Source organism: Cryptomeria japonica, chromosome 4, assembly GCF_030272615.1.
Source record: "Cryptomeria japonica chromosome 4, Sugi_1.0, whole genome shotgun sequence".
NCBI lineage: Eukaryota > Viridiplantae > Streptophyta > Pinopsida > Cupressales > Cupressaceae > Cryptomeria > Cryptomeria japonica.
Window position 1 is genome coordinate 737,115,046 of NC_081408.1, and position 21,366 is coordinate 737,136,411.

General features: G+C 36.6%; 1 protein-coding gene across 5 annotated transcripts in view; it reads left to right on the forward strand.

Moving 5' to 3' along the window:
- The window catches only part of LOC131027445 (protein arginine N-methyltransferase 1.5), a 113,730-nt gene that overhangs the window by 44,180 nt on the left and 48,184 nt on the right, over window positions 1-21,366 (forward strand). For all 5 annotated transcript variants that reach the window (XM_057957518.2, XM_057957521.2, XM_057957520.2 and 2 more), the window contains exons 4-9: window positions 2,327-2,436; window positions 4,735-4,824; window positions 5,084-5,158; window positions 16,640-16,749; window positions 17,024-17,099; window positions 17,183-17,269. In XM_057957518.2, the coding sequence (XP_057813501.2) occupies window positions 2,327-2,436; window positions 4,735-4,824; window positions 5,084-5,158; window positions 16,640-16,749; window positions 17,024-17,099; window positions 17,183-17,269 (548 nt within the window). The remainder of the gene's footprint in view (window positions 1-2,326; window positions 2,437-4,734; window positions 4,825-5,083; window positions 5,159-16,639; window positions 16,750-17,023; window positions 17,100-17,182; window positions 17,270-21,366) is intronic.

A 21,366-nucleotide genomic window follows, 5' to 3' on the forward strand; every position in this document is an offset into this window, starting at 1 on the left:
AATGAATTTGCCTAGAAAAATCACCAATAAACAATCCCACACCAGAAATATTAAGTCCATGCTCTATATCGTAGAGTTTTTGTAAGAAATAAGAGCAGTTGAGCCGGCCAATATTAAAAGCATCAGGAATACTTCTGCAAGAAAAACCTTCAACCACGCTAAATACAGATACCCTAAAATATTCCACAATCATGAGAGAGCTCATGCCTTGGAATGATGCCGTGGAAAGGAATTACTCAGTCGACTATTTTCATACGCAAGTCCAATGCTTTTTCTATGCCAGAAAACACGAATTTCTATGCTAAGAATGAATGTAGAACGTTAGTGTGACACAGATATTCATGCAATCAGTAGAAATTGATTCGACCCTCCAAAATATTCACTAGGTTCAGCTCCACGAAAGATATGAATGGAAGTTCGACAAGAAACTATAAAATCTTCAACACGGCCCTTATTCCTCCTTACGCCAAGATACAGATATTCATTCCCGTGGTTGCCGTGTAGGAATATGAAGGGTCTCGACTGGTAAACAGGCCATTTCAAATTTTTTAAATCAAACCATTTATATTGTCATCAAATAATATAATCTCCAATTCCTTAAGAAGCAGCACTTAATATGACAATAATAATACTTTATTCCAAAATAATAAAGCTCCACAACAATAAAGACGTCCAATTGATTATAGAATAAACAGTAACTCCCAAACTTTGCAATTTTGTCTCAGGATGAGACTTTACAAAATTTCCAAGCCTCAACTTTGAATCCAATTGCAAAATCTGAATGACTCCGCCAAACACCAGCTAGGGTGGATAGTTTCACCACTGAAACTGATCCTCCCAAGAGGGGTTTGTGTCCTCAAGAGGCTGAGCTGGAACAAGCCCAAACTCTGGAACCACAAGGGTTACAACGACAGATTAAGAATAAACTTCAACTTGACTCCAATAAGCCTCTCAGTGCGTTTTTTATAATCCTTAAGAAAAACTCTTTGAATTCTCCTTTTCAGCTTCCCTCTCTCTTCATATTTCATTTTCTTTTCATATTTCCTTTCTTTTGATTTTTTTTTTCAAATTTTAAACTTCAACCTGGGAAATAGTAAAGTGGCCTATTGACATTATGACATAATTTTATAATGACCTTATTAAATCAATAAATCATAATTTTAATTGTTTAATTCTATTTCTAGGCCAGATGAAAGGGGAACTTTACAATTTGAAGTAAGAAATACAGGGACAGGTTGTGTGAATAAGAAGCCGAGTCAGTTTGCCGCTAGTGTGTGGGAGTAAAGAAACAGCGAATCATTTCTCTGCTGGGAAAATGTTGACTGGGCAGTGGCTTGGACAACTACTAATTATCGTGTAGTTCCCTGTGGCTGGCTGTGTGCCTGTAAGCATGGGTAATCTGATTTCTGAGCAATAAATTCTGGGTGTTGTTGTTTTAAGTTGGATTTTTTTGGTATTGTCAATTGTGTGTGAAGCTGCTAAGATTCGTTGATTTTCGCTATGCCCCCTATCTTTGTTTGCATCATTACTAGCATAAAAGGGGTGTGAAATTTTTAAGCATTGTAGGTAAGTATTAACAGAATTAATAGTGCATACCAGATAAAGGAGTAAAAGCATATCTTTATTTGCACTTGAATTTATTATAAAGTAGAGCTGAGATGGTCAGCCAAGGATCAAAGTTGATCCAACTAGATCATATTGCTTTCCTTGACGATACAAAATCTATTTAAAGGACCTCCCAGCTGCCAAGAGGAACACAACCATCAACTAACTCTAATAACCTATCAATGTTGACAAACAATTAATACATAGTTGGATAAACCATATTATTAAAATATAACAATAGGCATTGCACACTGAATACAAGTATTGGTTTATACATTCTATTGCAAATTGAATGGAAGATGAAGATGCCAAATCATAGCTATAGGTAAATCTAAATCCATGTTAGTGAGTTGTACATTGGAATGTGTGAAAATCAGATTCACTGGTAAAATTATCTTCATCATTTATAAACTGGGAAAAGATTACATTTTATAGAAATACAAAACACTGTAGATATTTAAGAAGACACCTACTTCTAACTAGACACCTACTTCTAACTACCTAATACTGTAGACATTTAAGATGTCTAACAGCCAGTTACATTATTGACCATTAACAGTAATAATATTAAATATTATTCTAACAGAATGTCCATGTTGGTTGCAGGTCATTAATTATATTGGATGCTTTTGCCACTGCATTTTGTCACAAGCTCATATTTCAGCAGAATTATTTCCTTTGACAGATGTTACTAACCCAATGCTTTTTCCATATATGTCAGGGAAAATAAGCTCCTGGATTGATTTAGATTCTGATGATGAGGTGGTCAGAAGGGACTCTGAAACTACTCTAGGACAGGAACTAGCGTGGGCAGCTCATCTCTCATTGCAGGTATTTTTTTATTTTCTATTTGGTTGCTTTTGTTTTTTTGTTTATTGGTTACTTTTTTAATTTTCAGGGATGATTTATGGGCTGATATTTGCCACTTTGTCATCAAAAAATAAAATGATATTCACCTTATTTCTATAATTTAATTTTTCTTTGATAATTCATTAAATTTGTATATAAAACATTTAAAATCTCAAGGCAACAGAAAAAAATCTTGTTAATTAATGTCAATTTGAGTATTTAATATTGAAATAAATTTGGCTGCATTTGTAAGCTTAAAAATATTTAGGCTCTCTTAAAATCAGTCTCAAGTCAGTTAGCAAAGTTTAAAATGAATGAACCCGCTCTTCATGTTGTTGATTGTTGCCTCCCCTTGTATTGCAGATGCTATGTATTAAATTTTCTTCACAAGCACTCAATCTAGGTGGTCAAATCATGGTCATCAAATTATATTAAATCATGATTTGAACTGTTGCAACATATTGTGTAATAACTATTATAATTTATATACCCATAATGTAATTTTCTTCAATTCTTTAGTAGTCCTTTCGATCCGTGCTTCATGAAATCCAAAGGTTGTCAACTATTCTAAATCAATATCATCCCTTCTTCCTAGCCGATGGTCAATGATTATTATACTTTTTCTGAAAGATTCCAAACTAGATTCTTAACCAATCTGCTGATTTTGTTTCAATTTTTGATTTTGACCAGCAATGGAATTCGTTGGGTTTGTTTTGGTTTTTTGATGTTTTTTCTTATTTTTTTGTGTTTTTTGACTTTGAATGAATTTTGAATGCGGAATACAAGACAAAAAATGACTGAAATATAATTCCAGAATTCTGAATTTAATAACAGCAAATATAAAAACAAATCTTTGAAGAATTCTCTACCAAGAAGGATAAATAGCATACCAGGAAGCCCCATGCCTAATCTGGAATGAAGGTTTTTATTGATATTTAGCAAAATAATGATGTCCAAAGCAGATCCAGGCCTCCAATGAGGTTTATTTGCTCTAAAAATAATTTTCAAAAACAATTCTTGCACAAATGGATAAGACTGCTGCTGATTCCCTCAGCGCCCAGGAGACTTCACTGAAATTGGTCAAATTTCCCCACTGATTTGCTCATATCTCTCTCCAAAGTTGAGATAAGCCTGAAAGAATGATTTATTTCTTTATTCCTAATGCTGACAATGAATTTTGTAAAAAACCAGCTGCAAAACCCTCTAATTTATTTTCTGTGAATTCCCAGGCAAGCTAAGAGTGTACGGCTGGGCTGGGAGAAGTATGGCTGGCCATAAACTGCAATAATTTCACCAAATTGTGTCCTCTATCTGCTCAGATCAGATTCTCATGTCCAAAAGTTTCTGTAGCTGTCAAAATTCCTCTGATTAATGTTGGTCAAATAGATGCATTCCCAGCACTCCAAATTGATAGAATATGAAAGGGTTTTCATCCTTCCACTCAGAAATGGAGGTCTTCGTCTCCAATTCCAAACCGGTCACCTGCAAAATACGTTGCAGACCTGCAAGAAAGTATTTCTTCTTAAAAATCCTCAATCATAATGCTCCAAAATGAACCCCAATGCCTTCTTTTATGCTTTTTGCCCTAAATCGATCCCCTTTGTGGCATCATTAGAAGATTCCAATGGATTCTTTCCCCTTCATGAGTTTGATTTTGCTAGAGGGTCAGCTCTTCATTAAAAATGGCCCACCTTTTAAATATAAAGTCTTAATCAATTAACTTTTTCTAGTTTTAGAAAAAGTGACTTTATACATTATATTATAAAGTCTCAATATAAAAGCTAACCAAAGCAAAGAATTGACTAAATAAGGGTCCCCTTTGGCTAGCCAATCATCCCCTATTCCGTGAATTTGCATGTGGAGATGGCTAACAGGCAAATCGATGCAACCGAGTAGCAACTAGAGAAGTGGGGACATACAATCTTTCATTCAAATACTTTCTTTGAGATGGGTTGCACTAATTTTGTAAAGACAGAGTCCATCTGCATTTTATAATGTCAGGAAGTTATTTGAAAATTTGCCCAGTGTCTGATTGAGCAGAATGCAGTGCATCTCCATTCAAGCTATTAATATAATATCCTCTTACTTTCAGGGGGGTCATGGTGCAAACATCATAGGTTTATTATTTTAGATGTTTTATTGAAAAATTGTTCTTTGATTTTGGTTTCTCCTTATCTAGAGCAATTCTTTTTGTAGCCCTATGCATTGCAAGATTTTGTGATTTACAAACATTACATGTTGATGCATATATATATTCTAAACTATGGTAGTTTAATGCAGGCATGTCTTTTGCCAACACCTAAGGGACTTTCTTGTGCTAACTATGCTCGGTGTGTAAATCAAATTTTGCAAGGTTTTCACAATATGCAGGTATATATTGGAACCTGTATTCTGTATTTAGTATTTAAAGAAATAGTTTTAATTATTGTCATAACATAGCTTTAGAAGATTACCGTATAGCTTTGAACTGTTTAGTGTCAAATGTTATTTTTCTTTTTCTTTTTGTGTGGTGAAGTTAAAGAGACATTAATCTATTGGTAGTATCAAAATCATTTCAGAACAAAATGATGGCAACTAAGCCAATACAGTCATCTGTGTAAAAACTTATTTGCTTTTTGTATCTTTGTAGTTGTGGCTAAGAGTACCTATAGGTTTTGAAAGTGAAGAGTCTGAGGACAACCCAGAAAAGAATGACACATTTTTGGTAAGTTACTATTTTAGTTGGCTGAAAACTCAGTACCAATGTTTAAGCACCGATGTTTAACAAGATAATAAGTGTGCATCTCTTTAAGTAGTGATTTTGTTATTCAGCATTTGCATTTTTTAGACTTTTGGAACTTAAAAACGAAATCTTCATTCTCTTGTTGTTGTTTTGAGTTTGTATATTGGGAATGACATTGAAATAAAATATTTGGTATCAATATTTTCATTTATTCTACACGTGCCATGACTACCAAATATTTTGGATTTCCATCCATGACAAACTTGGAATCTTGATCGATCAAAGTTTGACTCATAATATTATCTTTGTTGATTTAAAATGCCATGGGAGAATCCTACAATATCTTTGTGTAAGTGATTTTGAAGTATGTTAATTATTGAATTATGTGATTGCATTTTTCAAATTAATCTTCATTGATCCAGATTTCGGAAGAAGTGGTTCTGAAGAACCCATCTCTTATGACCATGAATGGTCTACTTAGTCCTCATTGTATCTAGGTGATGCTCAGAGGAGTAAGTATCAAAAATTTTAGGAGATCAGCCATCTCAATTCTACAACCAACTCAAATGTACATAACCATGGGGTTTAATTGAAGCTCAAGTGTGCTTAACCAAGGAGTTTAAGTCTTGCTCAAGCATGCTTAACATTAGAGTTTACCCTACAATCAAGCCTACTTAGCTTGCTGCCCAATTTGTAAAATCTTAATCAAGTTTTTTATCTTATGAATTTTTCATCTAAGATATTGGATCTGCCAAGGGATCGGTTGGATCACGGTTTGGTTTGATCCACCTATGAATATGTGCAGGACGTGGGGCAAGGGAGGTAGACAAACCTAGATGAACTTGGACGAACTTGAGGAGGATCCAGGCAGATTCAATCAATCCCACGGCGAATCTGTTGATTCTCTTGCAGTTCTAAGGATTTTTATTTTAATGTTTTTTCTGAAAAAGAACACAAAAATACTGAGAGGGGGGGGTGGTGCATTGTTGTGACCATTTCACACATCGCCCCATAGCAAATGGGGACCCCCTCTTTTTGCTTGTTTTTCGCTCGTTTTCGCTTTTGTTTTTAGGGTTTTGTCAGTTAGTTGGTCGTCTGGATTTAGGGCCAAGCCTTAGGGTTTTAAATTTTGCCTTTTCAAGCCAAAATCCAGTCATTTTTGAGAGCTTTTGAGCTTCTTTTCTAGAATGCAAATTTTGAATGCAATGATTTCGCCAAAATGGTCTAATTTTCAATTGGAATGTTCATGCAGAGCTTAAATTTGTCTAAGTGTTGACCGTCAATATGAAATTTTGTCTGATTGAATATTTTGACCAAATTTTTACTTTTTTGAATTTTGATCCGGGGCATTGGAATTGATTTGTTTTCGCCTCGTGAAGTGTTAAAATGTAAATTTTTTTGTTATTTTGGCCTGTAGGAGCAAAATCACTCCTGTCCCTCAGTGAAGGACGGGAGCTCAATTTCAAATATCTCATCATCCTTGCAGAGTCCAGACAAATTTTACGTTTGAAGTGATGGAGAACGACGAGATCTTTCCATTGAATATAAATTGAAGATTTTCATGAGCACAGAAATGCCTCCAGGAGGAAAATCGCTCCTGTCCCTCATTGAAGGACCGGAGCTACAAATCAAATTTCGCCTCGTCCTTGCAAGATTTTGATGACTTAGCAATTTGAGGACGTCCAAGGGAGGATGCTTTGCCAAATGAATATAATTTGAGATGCAAAAACGAAGGAAAATGACCTATATTGACTAAATCGCTCCTGTCTCTCTCCAAGGGACCAGGGCGAAGTACCTTGTAGCTCTCGTCCCTCTCCCAGGGACCAGAGCGATTTCCTTCATTTTGCAAAATCCAGACAAAGGTCAAGGCAAGTTTACGTTCAAAAACAAAGGAGAATATGAGATGAACGCATTGAATATAAATTGAAGATGTTTGGGACGTCCATACCAGTGTTAAATGCCTAGTTCGCTCCTGTCCCTCAGGAAGGGACCAGAGCGATTTTTGATATAATTACCTTTCTTGCAAAATTACAAACAATGTCAAGGCATGGACGGATAGAGTGAAGAAGGACAAGTCCGTTGAATATAAATTTGGAAGGTGACAAAGTGAAATGAAGGCCACAAGACCCAGATCGCTCTTGTCCCATGGGAAGGGACCAGAGCGATATCTACATAATGGCGTAAATTTCAAAAGGCAAACAAGTTTCGAGCAACCAAGAAGGTCGAAAGGACATCATTCCACGCAATGAAGATAATTGCAAGTTGATAAAAACAAGAACAAGCGCATAATGGTGAACTTCGCTCTTGTCCCTCAGGAAGGGACCATGGCGATGTTAGATGCATTGATCATTTTGAGCAAGATTTACGTAAGGACAAGATTACGCAAGGTCTTAGAGGGTCCACGGAAAGGTAGAAGGGTGATGCATGAAGATTTCAAACGTTAAATAATCACCAAAATTGACTTAGGGACCATATCGCTCCTGTCCCTCTCCAAGGGACCAGGGCAATTTGCTTTGGATCCTTCGTTTTGCTTCAAGTACGTGCTAAGTCAAGACTTCATAAGGATAAACAAGGTTCAAGCCACCATTCGATGATAACATACAAGAGTTTTAAACGTCCAAACATTGCTAATCAAGGTAAAAGCTCATATCGCTCCTGTCCTTTGGACAAGGACCAGGGCGATCCTATCAAAAGCGCTCATATTCCTCCAAAATCGAAGCAAGGCGAGGTTAAGCAAGACAAGGGACGGCGTTTGGAAAACATCACAATGAAAGATCGAAGGTCAAAAATGCATATTGAACGTGAAAAAATCAAGATCGCTCCTGTCCTTTGGACAAGGACCAAGGCGATACTATCAAAACACTCACGTTCCTTCAAAGGTCAAAGCGAAGCAAGGTTAGGAAGTGCGAAGGACGACGTTGAAGGACATTGCAAAGGAGATCGAAGTTTAAAAGTCACCAAGATCAAGGAAAAATGTGGATCGCTCCTATCCCTCTCCAAGGGACAAGGGCGATGATCCTTATAACATCGAAGGTACCTTGCAAAAGCGAGTGGGACGTGCGTGGAATACACAAGCGATGATATTATTCGCCTTACAATGGAGGTACGAAGGTCAAAGATACAAGATGAACATAAAGACATGGAGATCGCTCCTGTCCCTCTCCAAGGGACAAGGGCGATGTTAGGCCAAACATATGATATTCTTTGAAAATCACGTTAAGTCAAGGACGCACAAGGTTTTAAAAGGCATTTGGAAGATGATACAAGGAAAGGATCGTACCAAAATGGAGAATTTTAAGCAAAAACCTTAGGATCGCTCCTGTCCCTCTCCAAGGGACCAGGGCGATAATGGTCATAAGATGCACTCGCTCGCACAAGAAAGAAATTCAAATTCGAAGGACCACCAGATGATCGATTTAGGACGTGGAAATGAAGGAGTTGAACGTTAAAAACGCAAGAATCATGCCAAAGATGGTGAATCGCTCCTGTCCCTCTCCAAGGGACCAGAGCGATGAGGTACGTCCCTTTCATTTTCATAATTTTGGCGCCAAATTAAACAATTCGAATTTCCTTAAATGCTAAATCGATTTAAAAATTGAAAATCTTATTTAAATTGGCATTTAATATGGCGTTGATCTTTATTAATTATTTTTTTTTGCCTTTATTTAAAATCGAAATTCTCATTTAAAAAACGCAAGGCATTAATAGTTAATTAATTACTTAATGAAAATCGAATTGGAGCGCTCATATATGGAAGTCGGCCTTGTTATGTCATTGCAAATCATTTAAAAATCGTTTGAAATTGTTATATTTTATCAAGTCGGCCTAAGGGATAAATCGATGAGAGCGCTATATATAGGGGGGTGAAAACTATTATTTTCACATCATTATTTTACCTCTCTACATGCGAATTAAGGAAGACGAAGGAAAGTGTTAAGTGTGTTCAAAGATAGTGCGGATATTATCCAAGGTGGCGCGAGTTTCATTCATCCAAAGGTGGCGCTAGTATCATCTTGTGTGGAGTGCGAAGTGTGCTTGAAGACCAAAGGTGGTGCGAATTTGAAGATCACGCCTAAGGCGAATTTGCTAAGGACTTGAAGACCACGCCAAAGTACGAATTTGAAGATCCATTTGAGACCACGTCCAAGGCGATAATTGAAGATCACATTCTTTCCAGAGGTGGCGAAGTCAATTTTGAGGGGATCATATTGAAGATTACTTCATACCTCAAATTTTGCCTAGGCAAATTTTGTTTTTGCATTCTAGAGTTAGCTCTCTATCGAGGTATGGCGATTTAATTGTTATTGTTTTATTCATTTATCGTCATATTTCAAATTTTGAAATTTTGATCCTTGAATATCTCTTAGCTCAATCGTTGTATTTTAGGAAATGATAACTCTAGAGACTTATCATGAGGTTTCCTAAAATTTATCTCTCTTATTTACGTTATTTATTGCAAAATCTATTTCTTAATAATGAAATGTTGTGTAGGTATGGCGACCCCAAAGGCGGGAGCATCCACCAGTCGCTCGGCTCTCATGAAAGAAGATCAGAAGACCGAAGAAGTGGAGACCAAGATCGTGTCCAAGTGGAGCAACATTGGAGATACCAACTTGGGGAACTTTAGCACGAAGAAGTTCCGAGAGGTCCCTTACATCGGCAAGCCATCACCTGTCGCCCGGAGAATAATAGAAAGTGGCATCATTAAGGCGGCCGGTTTTCCTCCAGCCATTCAGTGCCACGAGTTGATGATCGAGTGTGCCCGTCATTACAATCCACAGTCCAGGACAATTGTGTCCAACGAAGGAAACACTTTGGCATACCTTTCAGAGGAAGCCGTAAGTGAAGCCTTCCATCTTCCAGAGCACAGGGACATGATATACAAGAGCATTGAAGGAGCCAGATCAGTGTACGATGATGATCCAGATGCTTGCCTAAGCATAATCAACAAGAACTGGCTACTTAAGAGTCGTCCCCGTCTGAGCAAAGTACCGAACACACCACACAGGATTGATTTCCAAGAGGAGTACAGAGATTTGATCACCATGCTCAACAGAGTTACAGGAGCACCTCATGCCTTCTATTTTGAGAAATGGATGTTTTACTTCATCCAGGTGATTGTTCAAGGAAAGGGTACAATACATTGGGCTAGGATAATTAGCCATTGCTTAGACGTACAGTTGAGAAGACTCAGGGCTACTAAGTCCTTCCACATGAGTTCATACGTCATCTATGCCTTAATCAGGAGCGTTGAGTACGCAGGATTACCTCACAGAGGAGTGATTGGAAGAGGACCCGGCGAGGTCAGAGTTTGTGAATCCTATACCTACTTGCATCATCCACCGGGGAAGAACTACAAGTTAATCAATGATACTTTCACGATGAACATCACAAGGACGTTGCAAGGAGGGATTCACAACAGATTATCTCAGGATGCCCAGGAGTTCATCAAGAGGTACGGTGCTTGGTTCATTCAGTTTCCCAAGTTCACTTACATTAGAGTGTATGGATGTCCTTTACCTCCATACATGTTGCCAAGGTACCCGACAGACAGAATTGTGTTACTTGAAGTAACAAGGCAGTTGGCAGCATATGTGAAGGCATTCAGACACAGACATCAGAATGGAGTTCAGGTACCTATTATTTTGGGTAATTCAGTTGAGGTATGTCCTAATGTCTTAGCCATGGATGACGCAGAGAAGGAGTTAGCCTTGTATCCTTTTTCATCTTTTGCTTGGAGGAATAGTTTTGATCCACATGGACATTTAGAGGAGACGGTCGGTAGAAGATTTAGACATGAGTACCAGATTGAAGATTTTATGATGAATCTCCTAGATGATCTCGAAGTGAAACGTAAGATACATTCTAGATTGCCTTTGGATTTCATCAGGAAATGTAAGATTTACAGAGTAGCCGACCAAGCTCAGGACAACGGCAGGCACATCCAATCTTCATATGATAGAGAAAGCAAAACAATAAGTTTGAATTGGAATGAGCCCGAGGCCGTGGATTTAGATGATTTGATGGCACCAGTCTTGTCTTGTACTCGCAGATGGGTAGACGTTCAGCATCAGAAGTTGAGAGAACAAGGCATAGCCATGTCTTTTACTTTGGAAGAAAAGCCAGCCGAAGGTGGAGCCAGTGTCAGTGAAGGCAATCCTAATCCTAGGAATTCAGGTGAAGGTAACCTTCGATGTGCCAGTGAGGGCAATCTCCATTCGAGAGGTTCAAAGAGAAAGGAAAGATCAGAAAAGAAAGAGCCTTCCAAGAAAAAGCAAGGTGCTAACAAAGATCAAACACCAGGTACTTCTTCCAGGCCAGAGGATAGAACAGTTCGAGTGGAAGAATCCATGGAATCGATGGTACAGAATGACAGACAGGAAGAAGAACAGGCACAGCATGTTTCATCCGATGGATCTCTCCAAGACTATGATTTAGATAATGATAATGAAGTAACATCTCCTCCCAGACAAGAAGAAATAGTACATAAAGAGATTCAAGTTCAAGAGACAAGATCAAATATCCCAGATTGGTTAAAGGAAAGATTAACTAAGGTGATCGTAATTGAGGACGAGGACAGTGCAATTGATTTAGAGAGCCTTGTTGGACGTTCACATATGACAACAGAGAAGAAGAAGGCTACAAAGATGTCCAAGATGGTTCGAGATGAGACTGGATCTAGAAAACTGCAGATAGCTACACCGGCAGCAGACAAATATGAGGGTGAGATCCTAGCAGAAGACTATCATATACAGACTATTGAGTTAGGACCGTCCACAGCAGAGCAGACTTTAGATGATGCCACCGACACATTTGAGGCATTGAAGGACAAGTTTAGAGAAGAAGTAGAAAAGAATAGAAAGCTTGAGAAAGAGGTCGGTGCATGGAGGACATATTTCAGTCACATCAATGAACCTTTGGGACGTCAGGATCCAGTTAGATCACCATTGCAGGCATTACCCCTTCAATCAATCAATGAAGCAGAAAGATTCAGGAATATGGTCCAGCGTACATGTAGTTGGATGGATAGATCTCACATGGTGGCCATTGAGTTTGTTACAAGGATGTCGAAGATCACCCATCAGGCTATCCAACTTCTTGAGATTATTCACAGATTGATGGCAACAGTAGCTGCATTTGCCCATACCAAGGACGTTGTCATCCCTGTCTTGAAAGTTATAAGACACACATCCAGGAGAATTTTAGCACAAGAGAGGATCTTAGAAGGTGATTCTCACAGTTTGTTTCAGTGGTCAACCTTACTCCATATAAAGAGTGTTCTCTTTGAGGACATCAGTGTTAGATGTGGTCAAGTTGAGGAGGTGATCAATCCGATCCAGGACAGAGTATTTGAGGTACTTCGTACCATTCTTGGCAGAAGGATCGAGGTCGAGACAGATGTGGATTTACAAGAATTTGAAGATAGAATCAAGATCATCTTTCGCAAGGACGCAGATGTTACAGATGAGCAATATGATCAGATGTATGCCACCATGCTCCTGATTGATAGAACAAAGGAACTTGAACCTACTTGGGACACAGCTCTTCTAGATGCATTTGATCAGGTTATCCACTTAGAAGAGAGTATCAAGAATCTTCCCGAGATTCCAAGCACAGAAATCGAAGGAATCGTGACAAAATTCATTGCATATGCTAAGAAAGAGAATTGGAAGGGGAATAAGATTCTAGATGAAAGGTTGTTACAGATGACATGACATCTTATTTCTCATTGGTTGATACCTCCTAGATTTTTGTGCCAAATTTAATATTTGGCTATGTATTTAATATTGTTCAGTAAAAAGGAGGTCATTTGTAACAAACCCTAATTAGGGTTTAGGTGTCATGATCTTATCCATTGATTTACTTTCAATCTGGACCTTTCATTGTAACTGGGGATGCTATTTATACCCCCATTTTTCATTTCATTTGGAGTGAGTTAATAGTTGAATAGTCAGATAAGAGTGAAATAGAGAAATTAGAGTTAGAAGCAATTTTTATTTTGTAGCAAGATTGAGTCTTGAAGAGAGAAATTCAAGCAATTGTTGTATATGATGACTTGGAAATCAATAAAATATTGAAGTTATGGTGTTTTGTTGCAAATTTCTTAAGTTATCTTCATGGTTGTTGGATGTACTTGAATCACGCTCAATCAAAGTAGTTAGTTAATTTGAAAGGCTAAGTGTGAGATTTGATATTTGGTAGGATTCGCTATCCAAACCACTAGCTTCTTGCTGATTGTAGGAACGCCTTGCGTGGTCGACTGGAAAACATTTTGAGTCCTTAACCTTCAAGCATTTTCGCATCTAGGATATGTACCTTCGTAGTAGTGTCCTTGGTCTTTGATGCATTGAACACCATTATTACCTTAGAAGATCGCACTAATTTCAATTGAGTTGTTATCTTATGGCAAAATTGAAGTTGGTTGAGTCTTGCCAAATCTCATTCATGCTAAGTCGTTCATAGGGTTAGGCTAGATTAGACTTCCTTAAACCCTGTCCTTTTTCCATTTTTTGAAAGTTCCTTTTAGATTAGTAAAATCTTCGAGCTTTTGAATCCGTAAGACGCCTTGAAGGAAACAGCAAATCACATCATACCACTAAAAGCTTGTCCACACGTGGAGACCCCACTAAAAGAACCTTGGAGTCCATCTAACTGATCCTTTTTGCAGATCTTCAGCAGTTAGAGACTATTTTCTCAAGAGAGGATAAGATGCTTGTCGGTATTTTATTCTGTGTATGATTGTGTACAAAATACACGTCAACATGCATGAATCAGTGTTTTAACAAATTTAAACTTGAAATTATCAGAACATATAACAGTGAATACACATAAGCCCATGAACTCAGGATATCACGTGGAAAACCCTTTCGGGTAAAAAACCACGGCTCAAAAGCTTTCAATTATAATTCATGGGCACCAACCCAGGTTACATAAAGTGAGCACCAACTCATAAAAAATGCAGAAGCAACAACTTCAGATTACAGAAGCATACCAACCTTAAAAACAAATCTTCAATAATATGTTTTTTTTTGAAAAAAACACTCAGTTAGAAGCATACTTTCACATCACACTCTGATTTGTCGCTGTTTATAAACAGAGAATCCACTACATGTACCACCACCTAGCTTGAATAAATTGCATTACTGTAAAGAAGATAGAACTCTGTAATTTTCTGAAAAATTCTTACTAATCCATCACTTATTTTTTGTGCAATATCAGCATATTACACCCTTTGAATAGCTTCAAGAAAACTATCTTAATCTCTGCTCAAAATACATCAAAACCCACACACATTTTTTACCCATACTCAAAAAGATATCGTGCCTCCTATATCTTTAGAAGAAACAGATCATTACTTACAGAAAGTGGAGAGTTCCAGAGTTAAAAATACTTCATTCCTGATTTACCTGAGCACTCCAACACAAAAAAATACTAACTAAAAAAAATTGAATCATATTTTTATATATACTTCCAACTCTTTATGCCCACAGAGAAACTCTTAATCTTTTTTGATAAAAATGAAGTCTATTTAAAAAAAAAACTTTCCCCAAAATCAAACGCCTTGCACACCCAGAATTGTAAAAACACCTGGCACAGTCATGAATCTAAGAAACTGCCCGAAGCTCTTCCATAGTCAGGACAAAACAAAATCAATTTTTTAATCTCTCACACAGAGGATTACACATTGACAATTTTTTTCATATGTGGGTTGAAATCTGTAAAAGAAACTGATCGCTAAAAACCATCTTTGTCAGACCTGATAATTCCAACAGCTGATTTTAAAAAAACGGTTCAAAAATACCAATCGACGCCTCAACAAGAAGAAAAAAAAAAGAAAAACATTATATGATTTAACGCTAGTCCAATACCACCAGAATCTGAGAACCATGTGATCCAAAAAAAACACCACACATCCTCAAGCGCAGAAATAACGGTAAGATTTGGTAGAGAATAAAAACGTAAATACTGCCGACTTATCATCACACTGAGCACCCAAATATTCAGAAGATGGTTACAGGAATTTCTACGCATACATGGCATTTTTAACAGTCTGAATTTTCCAAGCAGTTAAAAGACACTGAATCATCAACCAGCAATGTGTCAATAACAACATTCATCTGGTGAAGATGTAACCTCATCACCGAAATCTCCCTTATACTCCACCTGTCAATTCAGAAAGCCTATGATCTGGAGTCTTTCTGTAGACACTGTAAATATGAACCACATCATACAACAACATACGGCAGCACAAGATCCAGAATTGTCCCATGTAAATAAAAAGCTTTGACTTGGTACATAAACACGAAGTCAGACAATACACGCACATACAGACAGCTGCACAACAAGTGACATGAATGACAAAATTATGCAACATTTTCCTCCTTTGACTTTGACCTTATAATCTGTTTTAGAATTCAACTTCTCCAAACTTAAGTGGAGTCTTCATGCAAAGCACCTCCATATGAATTTCTTTCAAATCAGAATTGCTCTCTTCCTTTGATATTTTTAACTTTGAGTTGCTTTTTATAGGAGATTTTAAGATGTCCATATAATAGGACTTTTTGAAAGGTCTATGGTAGAATAATTTGACCACGATAGACACAGCTGGTCTGACCATACTCTATTATTTCTTTTCATTACAATTCAGTGTGAAGGGATTCACATGTCCACTTTGCTTCTGGTTTCTCTAGATTTCTGTTTTTAAGATTAGGTATTCTGTTTGACTCTCCTGTTGGCATTGATTCAAATGTTTTCAAGCATAGATTTGGACTCCATATCGAGGTGGTTTGAGGGATGAATGCCTATCGTACTGATATTGTTTGTTGCCCTATTACCATTGACACTGAGGTGAAAATCAATTTTTTTTCTTTCTAGTTTGTTTAGTGGGTACATGTATGTATGCTTGAGTCTGTTAATATTGTACCCATGTTACATCTACTGTTGGGGCACACTGTTAAGTTTTGAATGATGTAGAGCATTGAAAATGGCCCATCGGGCTAAACTTAATGATGTTTTTACCCCTAATAATGGCTCACAGAAGGATATGAGCCACTTAACCAGAGTTGCAAAATGGTACTAATTCTTATTGTTTGGTTCTCTTGTTATATGCATGCTTTGAATATTGATGATGTCACATAAAAAGGTTTTGGTATTTTAGTGCCGCTAAGAAACTAATAATGGAATTATCGATGCGCATAACAAAGAGGATCAGAAGTTTAATGTTTTGTTTGGAAGTCAAAAATGGTGTACAACTGTAACTGCACATCTATTTAAAGAATGTGCATTTCATAAATGGCAAATTTTGTTTGAAATGTTGGTTTTGGAATATGGATAACTTAATTCCAAAAAGCCTCGGTAACATTGTGTTTATCTGTGAAATTTGACACTTAATATTCTTTTGCCTGAGAAGCTTAAAATCTGGTTTAGTGTACTGAGTAGCAACTGTTTGATGTCATCAAACAGAGACAAGATGCAGTGTATAGGAAACAAAGTGGTGATCCATGGGAGTGGTGGAATACATTTCGTTTGCTATGTGAGCACCATAGTCAATTGTCAATAGCCCTCGATATTTTGTGAGTTACACTAATTGTTTTGAAAAATATTTTTGTTTCAATTTTTTATCTCTCAAAGTGTAATTTGGCGTGGAAATTATTTGTTATCTAATTAAGAGATCAAAAATGTGCAATTTAAGTGAAATAATTTCTACACAGTGTGATCTCAAATGTTGACCAAAAATCTCTTTGCATTGTTCTAGGAAAATGTGTTGTTTCATTAAATATTTTTGTTAGGTAGGAATTCTTTCCAGGGAACTGATTAGAATGTTTGATATCAATGCACATAATCAAGGAGTTCTTTGCCTTCTCCAAATTCAGTTGGTCGTTGGACTGGAGAGCCTGTCAGAGCAGCCATTGTACATACTAATGTAAGAATGTTTTGAAGAGGTTGACTTTTGCATTCTGCAGGACTTGTTCATATCTTAATTAGTATCTGTTGTTGTGATTATAGGCCTTCTTAACCAATGCACATGGGTATCCTTGTCTATCAAAGCGCCATCAGAAATTACTCACGTCTTTTTTCAATTACTCTGTGCAGGTAGACCTCTTGATATTTTCAGATAATGGGTTTTGCTTTTAAATTGTTGGTTGTCATACAGTAGGGATGTGAAATATTTGCAAACATTTAGAGTTTTGAAATTGTCTTTGCAGATTTTTTTGAGAACATACATATGGATTTCACATGTTGAATTCACTGAAACGTTATATATTTTCTCTAATTCAATCATTTTAGGCAATGGGAGTTTCCATTCTTTGCTGTTAAAAATGAATAATTATTTTAAGATTTTTTATAATATTACAAACATGAGTTGAAGCCTGATTTATTAAAGCAATAATTCTATAATTTATATCTATTCTATGATGGTCATCTTAGTTGTCGACTTATTTAGCTTTTTAGTTCGTCGATTTATTTAGCTTTTTGCTTTTTAGTTTGTTAAGTGAAACTATTGCTTCTTTTATAAGAACATATAGTTTGCTTTTTAAATTTTAGCTTTTAGCTTTATTTAGCACTTTTAAGTGTTTTAGCCAAGCTTGCAAAACTCGGCGCGTCAAAGATAAAATCGTGAGTACTCGCGAGCCATAAACCCTCGCGAGTCACTCGCGCATATACTCAGTGCCGAGTATCTGATAAAATCGCAGCAAGTTTAGAGCGAAAAAACCGCAAAAAATTGCAAAAAAGGGGGAAATATTTGGCGCGAAAAAACAATATTAAAAAAAAAACCTAAAACACGTCTTCTATTTTCATTCCAAGCCGCGACAAAAGGTGAAAAAGTCGACGCAACCAGTGCAGAAAAAATCATGCATGACTAGGGCACAAAACGGACGATTGCAAGAGCAAAGATTGCAGATTTTTGACGTGACCAGGGGAGGTAATCGTAAAACTGCAGGCGAGGGCACAAATTGTAGATTTCAGAGCAAGATTGCAGGTTTATTATGAATTCTTTTCATATTGAAACAAGCAATTCAAAAAAATTTCTCCTACGATTCAGTTAGATTAAATTTTAAATTATAATATAGGTATTTTTTGGCATTTGCTATTGAAAATTTGAAAGTTAAACATTATTATTTGTTTGGGGTGAAAAAAAACTTAATATATTAAAAGAAAATGTGTGGTTTTGAATAATATTTAAAAAAAAAAGTATTTTCAAATGTTCGATAAAGTTGCCGAGTCCGAGTTTTTCAACCTTGGTTTTAGCTTAATGTTGAAGCTTTAGATTAAGGGTTCGTTCTTTTTAGAACACTGTCTTGTAATTCCTTTATATACGCTTGTATATTCGTTATTAATTAATTCAATATCAATCGATTATCGATTCAATTATTTTTCATGGTATCCGAGCGGGTTGATGGGCTTTTTTAGGGTTTGGCAAATTTTTTAAATATTCGTGACCTCTTACTTGGAATTTATTCCAAATTTTTTTAATTGTTTTTTTTTATGAAAAAAAACGATCTTGCCATTTGCTAGGCAATTAGGGTTTCTGTTTGTAGGTTATTGATGGAGTCGTTTTTCTTTACAGGCCAGGCAATAAATTTTTTGTGGAATTTCTGGGCGGATTTTTTTGCAGGGTTCTGTTAGTTTGGAGTTTGTTTTGCAAGTAGTGCAACCTTTGCATTTTTTCGACGCGTGTTTTTGCTGTCGCGACCCCTTTCTTCGCCTGTTTGATTTAAGGCCTGTGATTTTTTTGGCCCGTGTCTGCTCGCGATTTTTGGCAACACATTTTTTTTCGACCGCACGATTTTGTTCTTCACGGCGGCGTGTTTGTTTACAGTGTTTTCGTAGGATTTTTGTTCTATGCGCGTGCTTTTTCTTTTGTTTGCTCGCTACTTTCCCGGCAGTGGATTTGCACTTTCCTTGCGCGATGGGTCATTTCTCGCCTGTAAATCGCTTTTTTTTCCACGAAATTTTTGTGTTCACTTGCAGATTTTGCTCTCTGCCTGCCAACTAGGGTTTTCAGTGATGCCAGCTAGGGTTTTTTTGGTTCGCTATTTTTTGGGTTTGCCTCTTTGGTTTCTTTGTGCGCCTCTTGTATGTTTTTTTTTGGGCCGAGGCAAGGGCTTTCTAGCCACGATCTTCAGTGGCTCTTGGTTTTGGTGGGCATGCATAAATTTTTCTGCTAGGGTTTTAACAATTTTTTCCTTAAAAATAATCTACAAAAAAAATAAAATCTGATTTTTCTTAAAAAAATAAGAAAATCGGTGGGGTTGTCGGGCATTTTGCCGTGCGACATTTTAGGGTTTTCATGATTTTTTCCTCAAAAATTGTTTGTGGATTTTCACGATTTTTTTCCTCAAAAATTGTTCTCAAGGTTTGTAATTTAAAAAAAAAAATTATCCTCTGGAATTCGCAAAGTTTGCGTGGGATTTTAGTTTTCACGATTTTTTCCTCAAAAATTGTTTGCTAGGTTTTCACGATTTTTTCCTTAAAAATTGTTTGTTGGTTTTTTCAAAATTTTCCTCAAAAATCATCTGTAATTCGCAAAGTTTGCTTGGGATTTTGTAGTTCGCGAATTTTTTAGGGTTCGACGGTTGTTTTCCTAAAAAATCGCGCTTTGTTGCAGTCAATTTTGAGTCGTACTTGGAGTTGTCAGGGCGAACATTTGCAACTGTGGTATCTTGCAATCTGTTTTGGAGTTGTTGGAGCAAACAGTGCTCAATACTCTTTTGCAAAAGGGTTTGCCGATTTTTCCTCAAAATCTTGGTTTCAGGCTCAGTAATTCACGTGTGACAGTTCTATAATTCGTGTGTGAGGACTACATCAGCTAGGATAGTTTTTGGTACTCTTGATAATTTACATTCTACATATCCCAGGAGTGTCTCTCTAGCAGTAGAGTGTTATTTGCATTTGTGATCAAAAGATCTAAAGTGTCTTCTGTAGGGTATTGAGTATGATGACTATTAGGGAGGGTATTAAAATAATAATTATATCTATTCTATAATGGTTATCTTAGTTGTCGACTTATTTAGCTTTTTAGTTTGTTGACTTATTTAGCTTTTTGCTTTTTAGTTCATTAAGTGAAACTATTGCTTCTTTTATAAAAATGCATAGTTTGCTTTTTAGATTTTAGCTTTTAACTTTATTTAGCGCTTTAAGTGTTTTAGCTTCATGTTGAAGCTTTAGATTAACGATTCTTTTTTTTTTAGAATACCTTCTTGTAATTCCTTTACATACACTTGTATATTCATTATTAATTAATTCAATATCATTCTATTATTTATTCAATTATTATTCATGATTAAGAAATACTATGAGGTTTTTGAGAGCTATAAAGTATTGGATGTGAGGAGATGCTATGTAAAGTTGTGTACTTTCAACTTGGATGTAGTTTATGGGAGTATAAAGACAGTTTAAGCAATAGATCATTTGTTCAATATCTCTGGTTGCTTTACTTGCTCGTCACTCTATTATTCATTTAGCTTTTCATTTATCTGTTCTTTTTTCTTTGATTGGTTGTTTTGTTGTTACAGATTGCCGTTGCTGTTTTAGAACACATTAAATGCAATGCAGCTTATCAATCACTTTGTATATGTGTAGATTTTGAGCTAGAGAGCTTAAGATGTTGAAATTATATAGTTGTGAGTGCACACAACTTTTGATATCAAAGTTTTTACCATACTTGAAAAGCATTGGACTATAGTAAAAATGGGTTTCCTTGATTTGCTTGGCCGCACCATCCATATTGGTGGGAAATGCCTGGGATGGGAGGGGAAAAAGGAAGGAAAGGTGGGTAGCCTCTCCGTAGTATAGTTCCCCCCCACAACCCAAATTTGTTGGGGAGGGAAACTCACCACTATAGTTCTGGTCCTTAAAATAGTAGGGCGTACTCTGTAGAATTGAAGGGCTTGACTGGTCTTTAGGTGCTCGACTGACACCCCTCCCCCCCGATCTATAGTAGGGGCTCCCTACTATAGACGTGGACAGTTTGGATAGGGCATGCATATACAGTGTTTTCTCTTCTCTTGATAGGGTGTGGTTTGCGTGGGAAATAATAATCCCAGTCTATAATAAACTAAAATGTTAAAATACAAATGTGTTTAAGTTTATTTTAAACCAACTTTTACACTTGAAAATTCTTTTCTTTCTTCTTTTGTTATTCTCTCTTTCGAAACCAGTTTTTGTTATACTTTTGATGTTTGTGC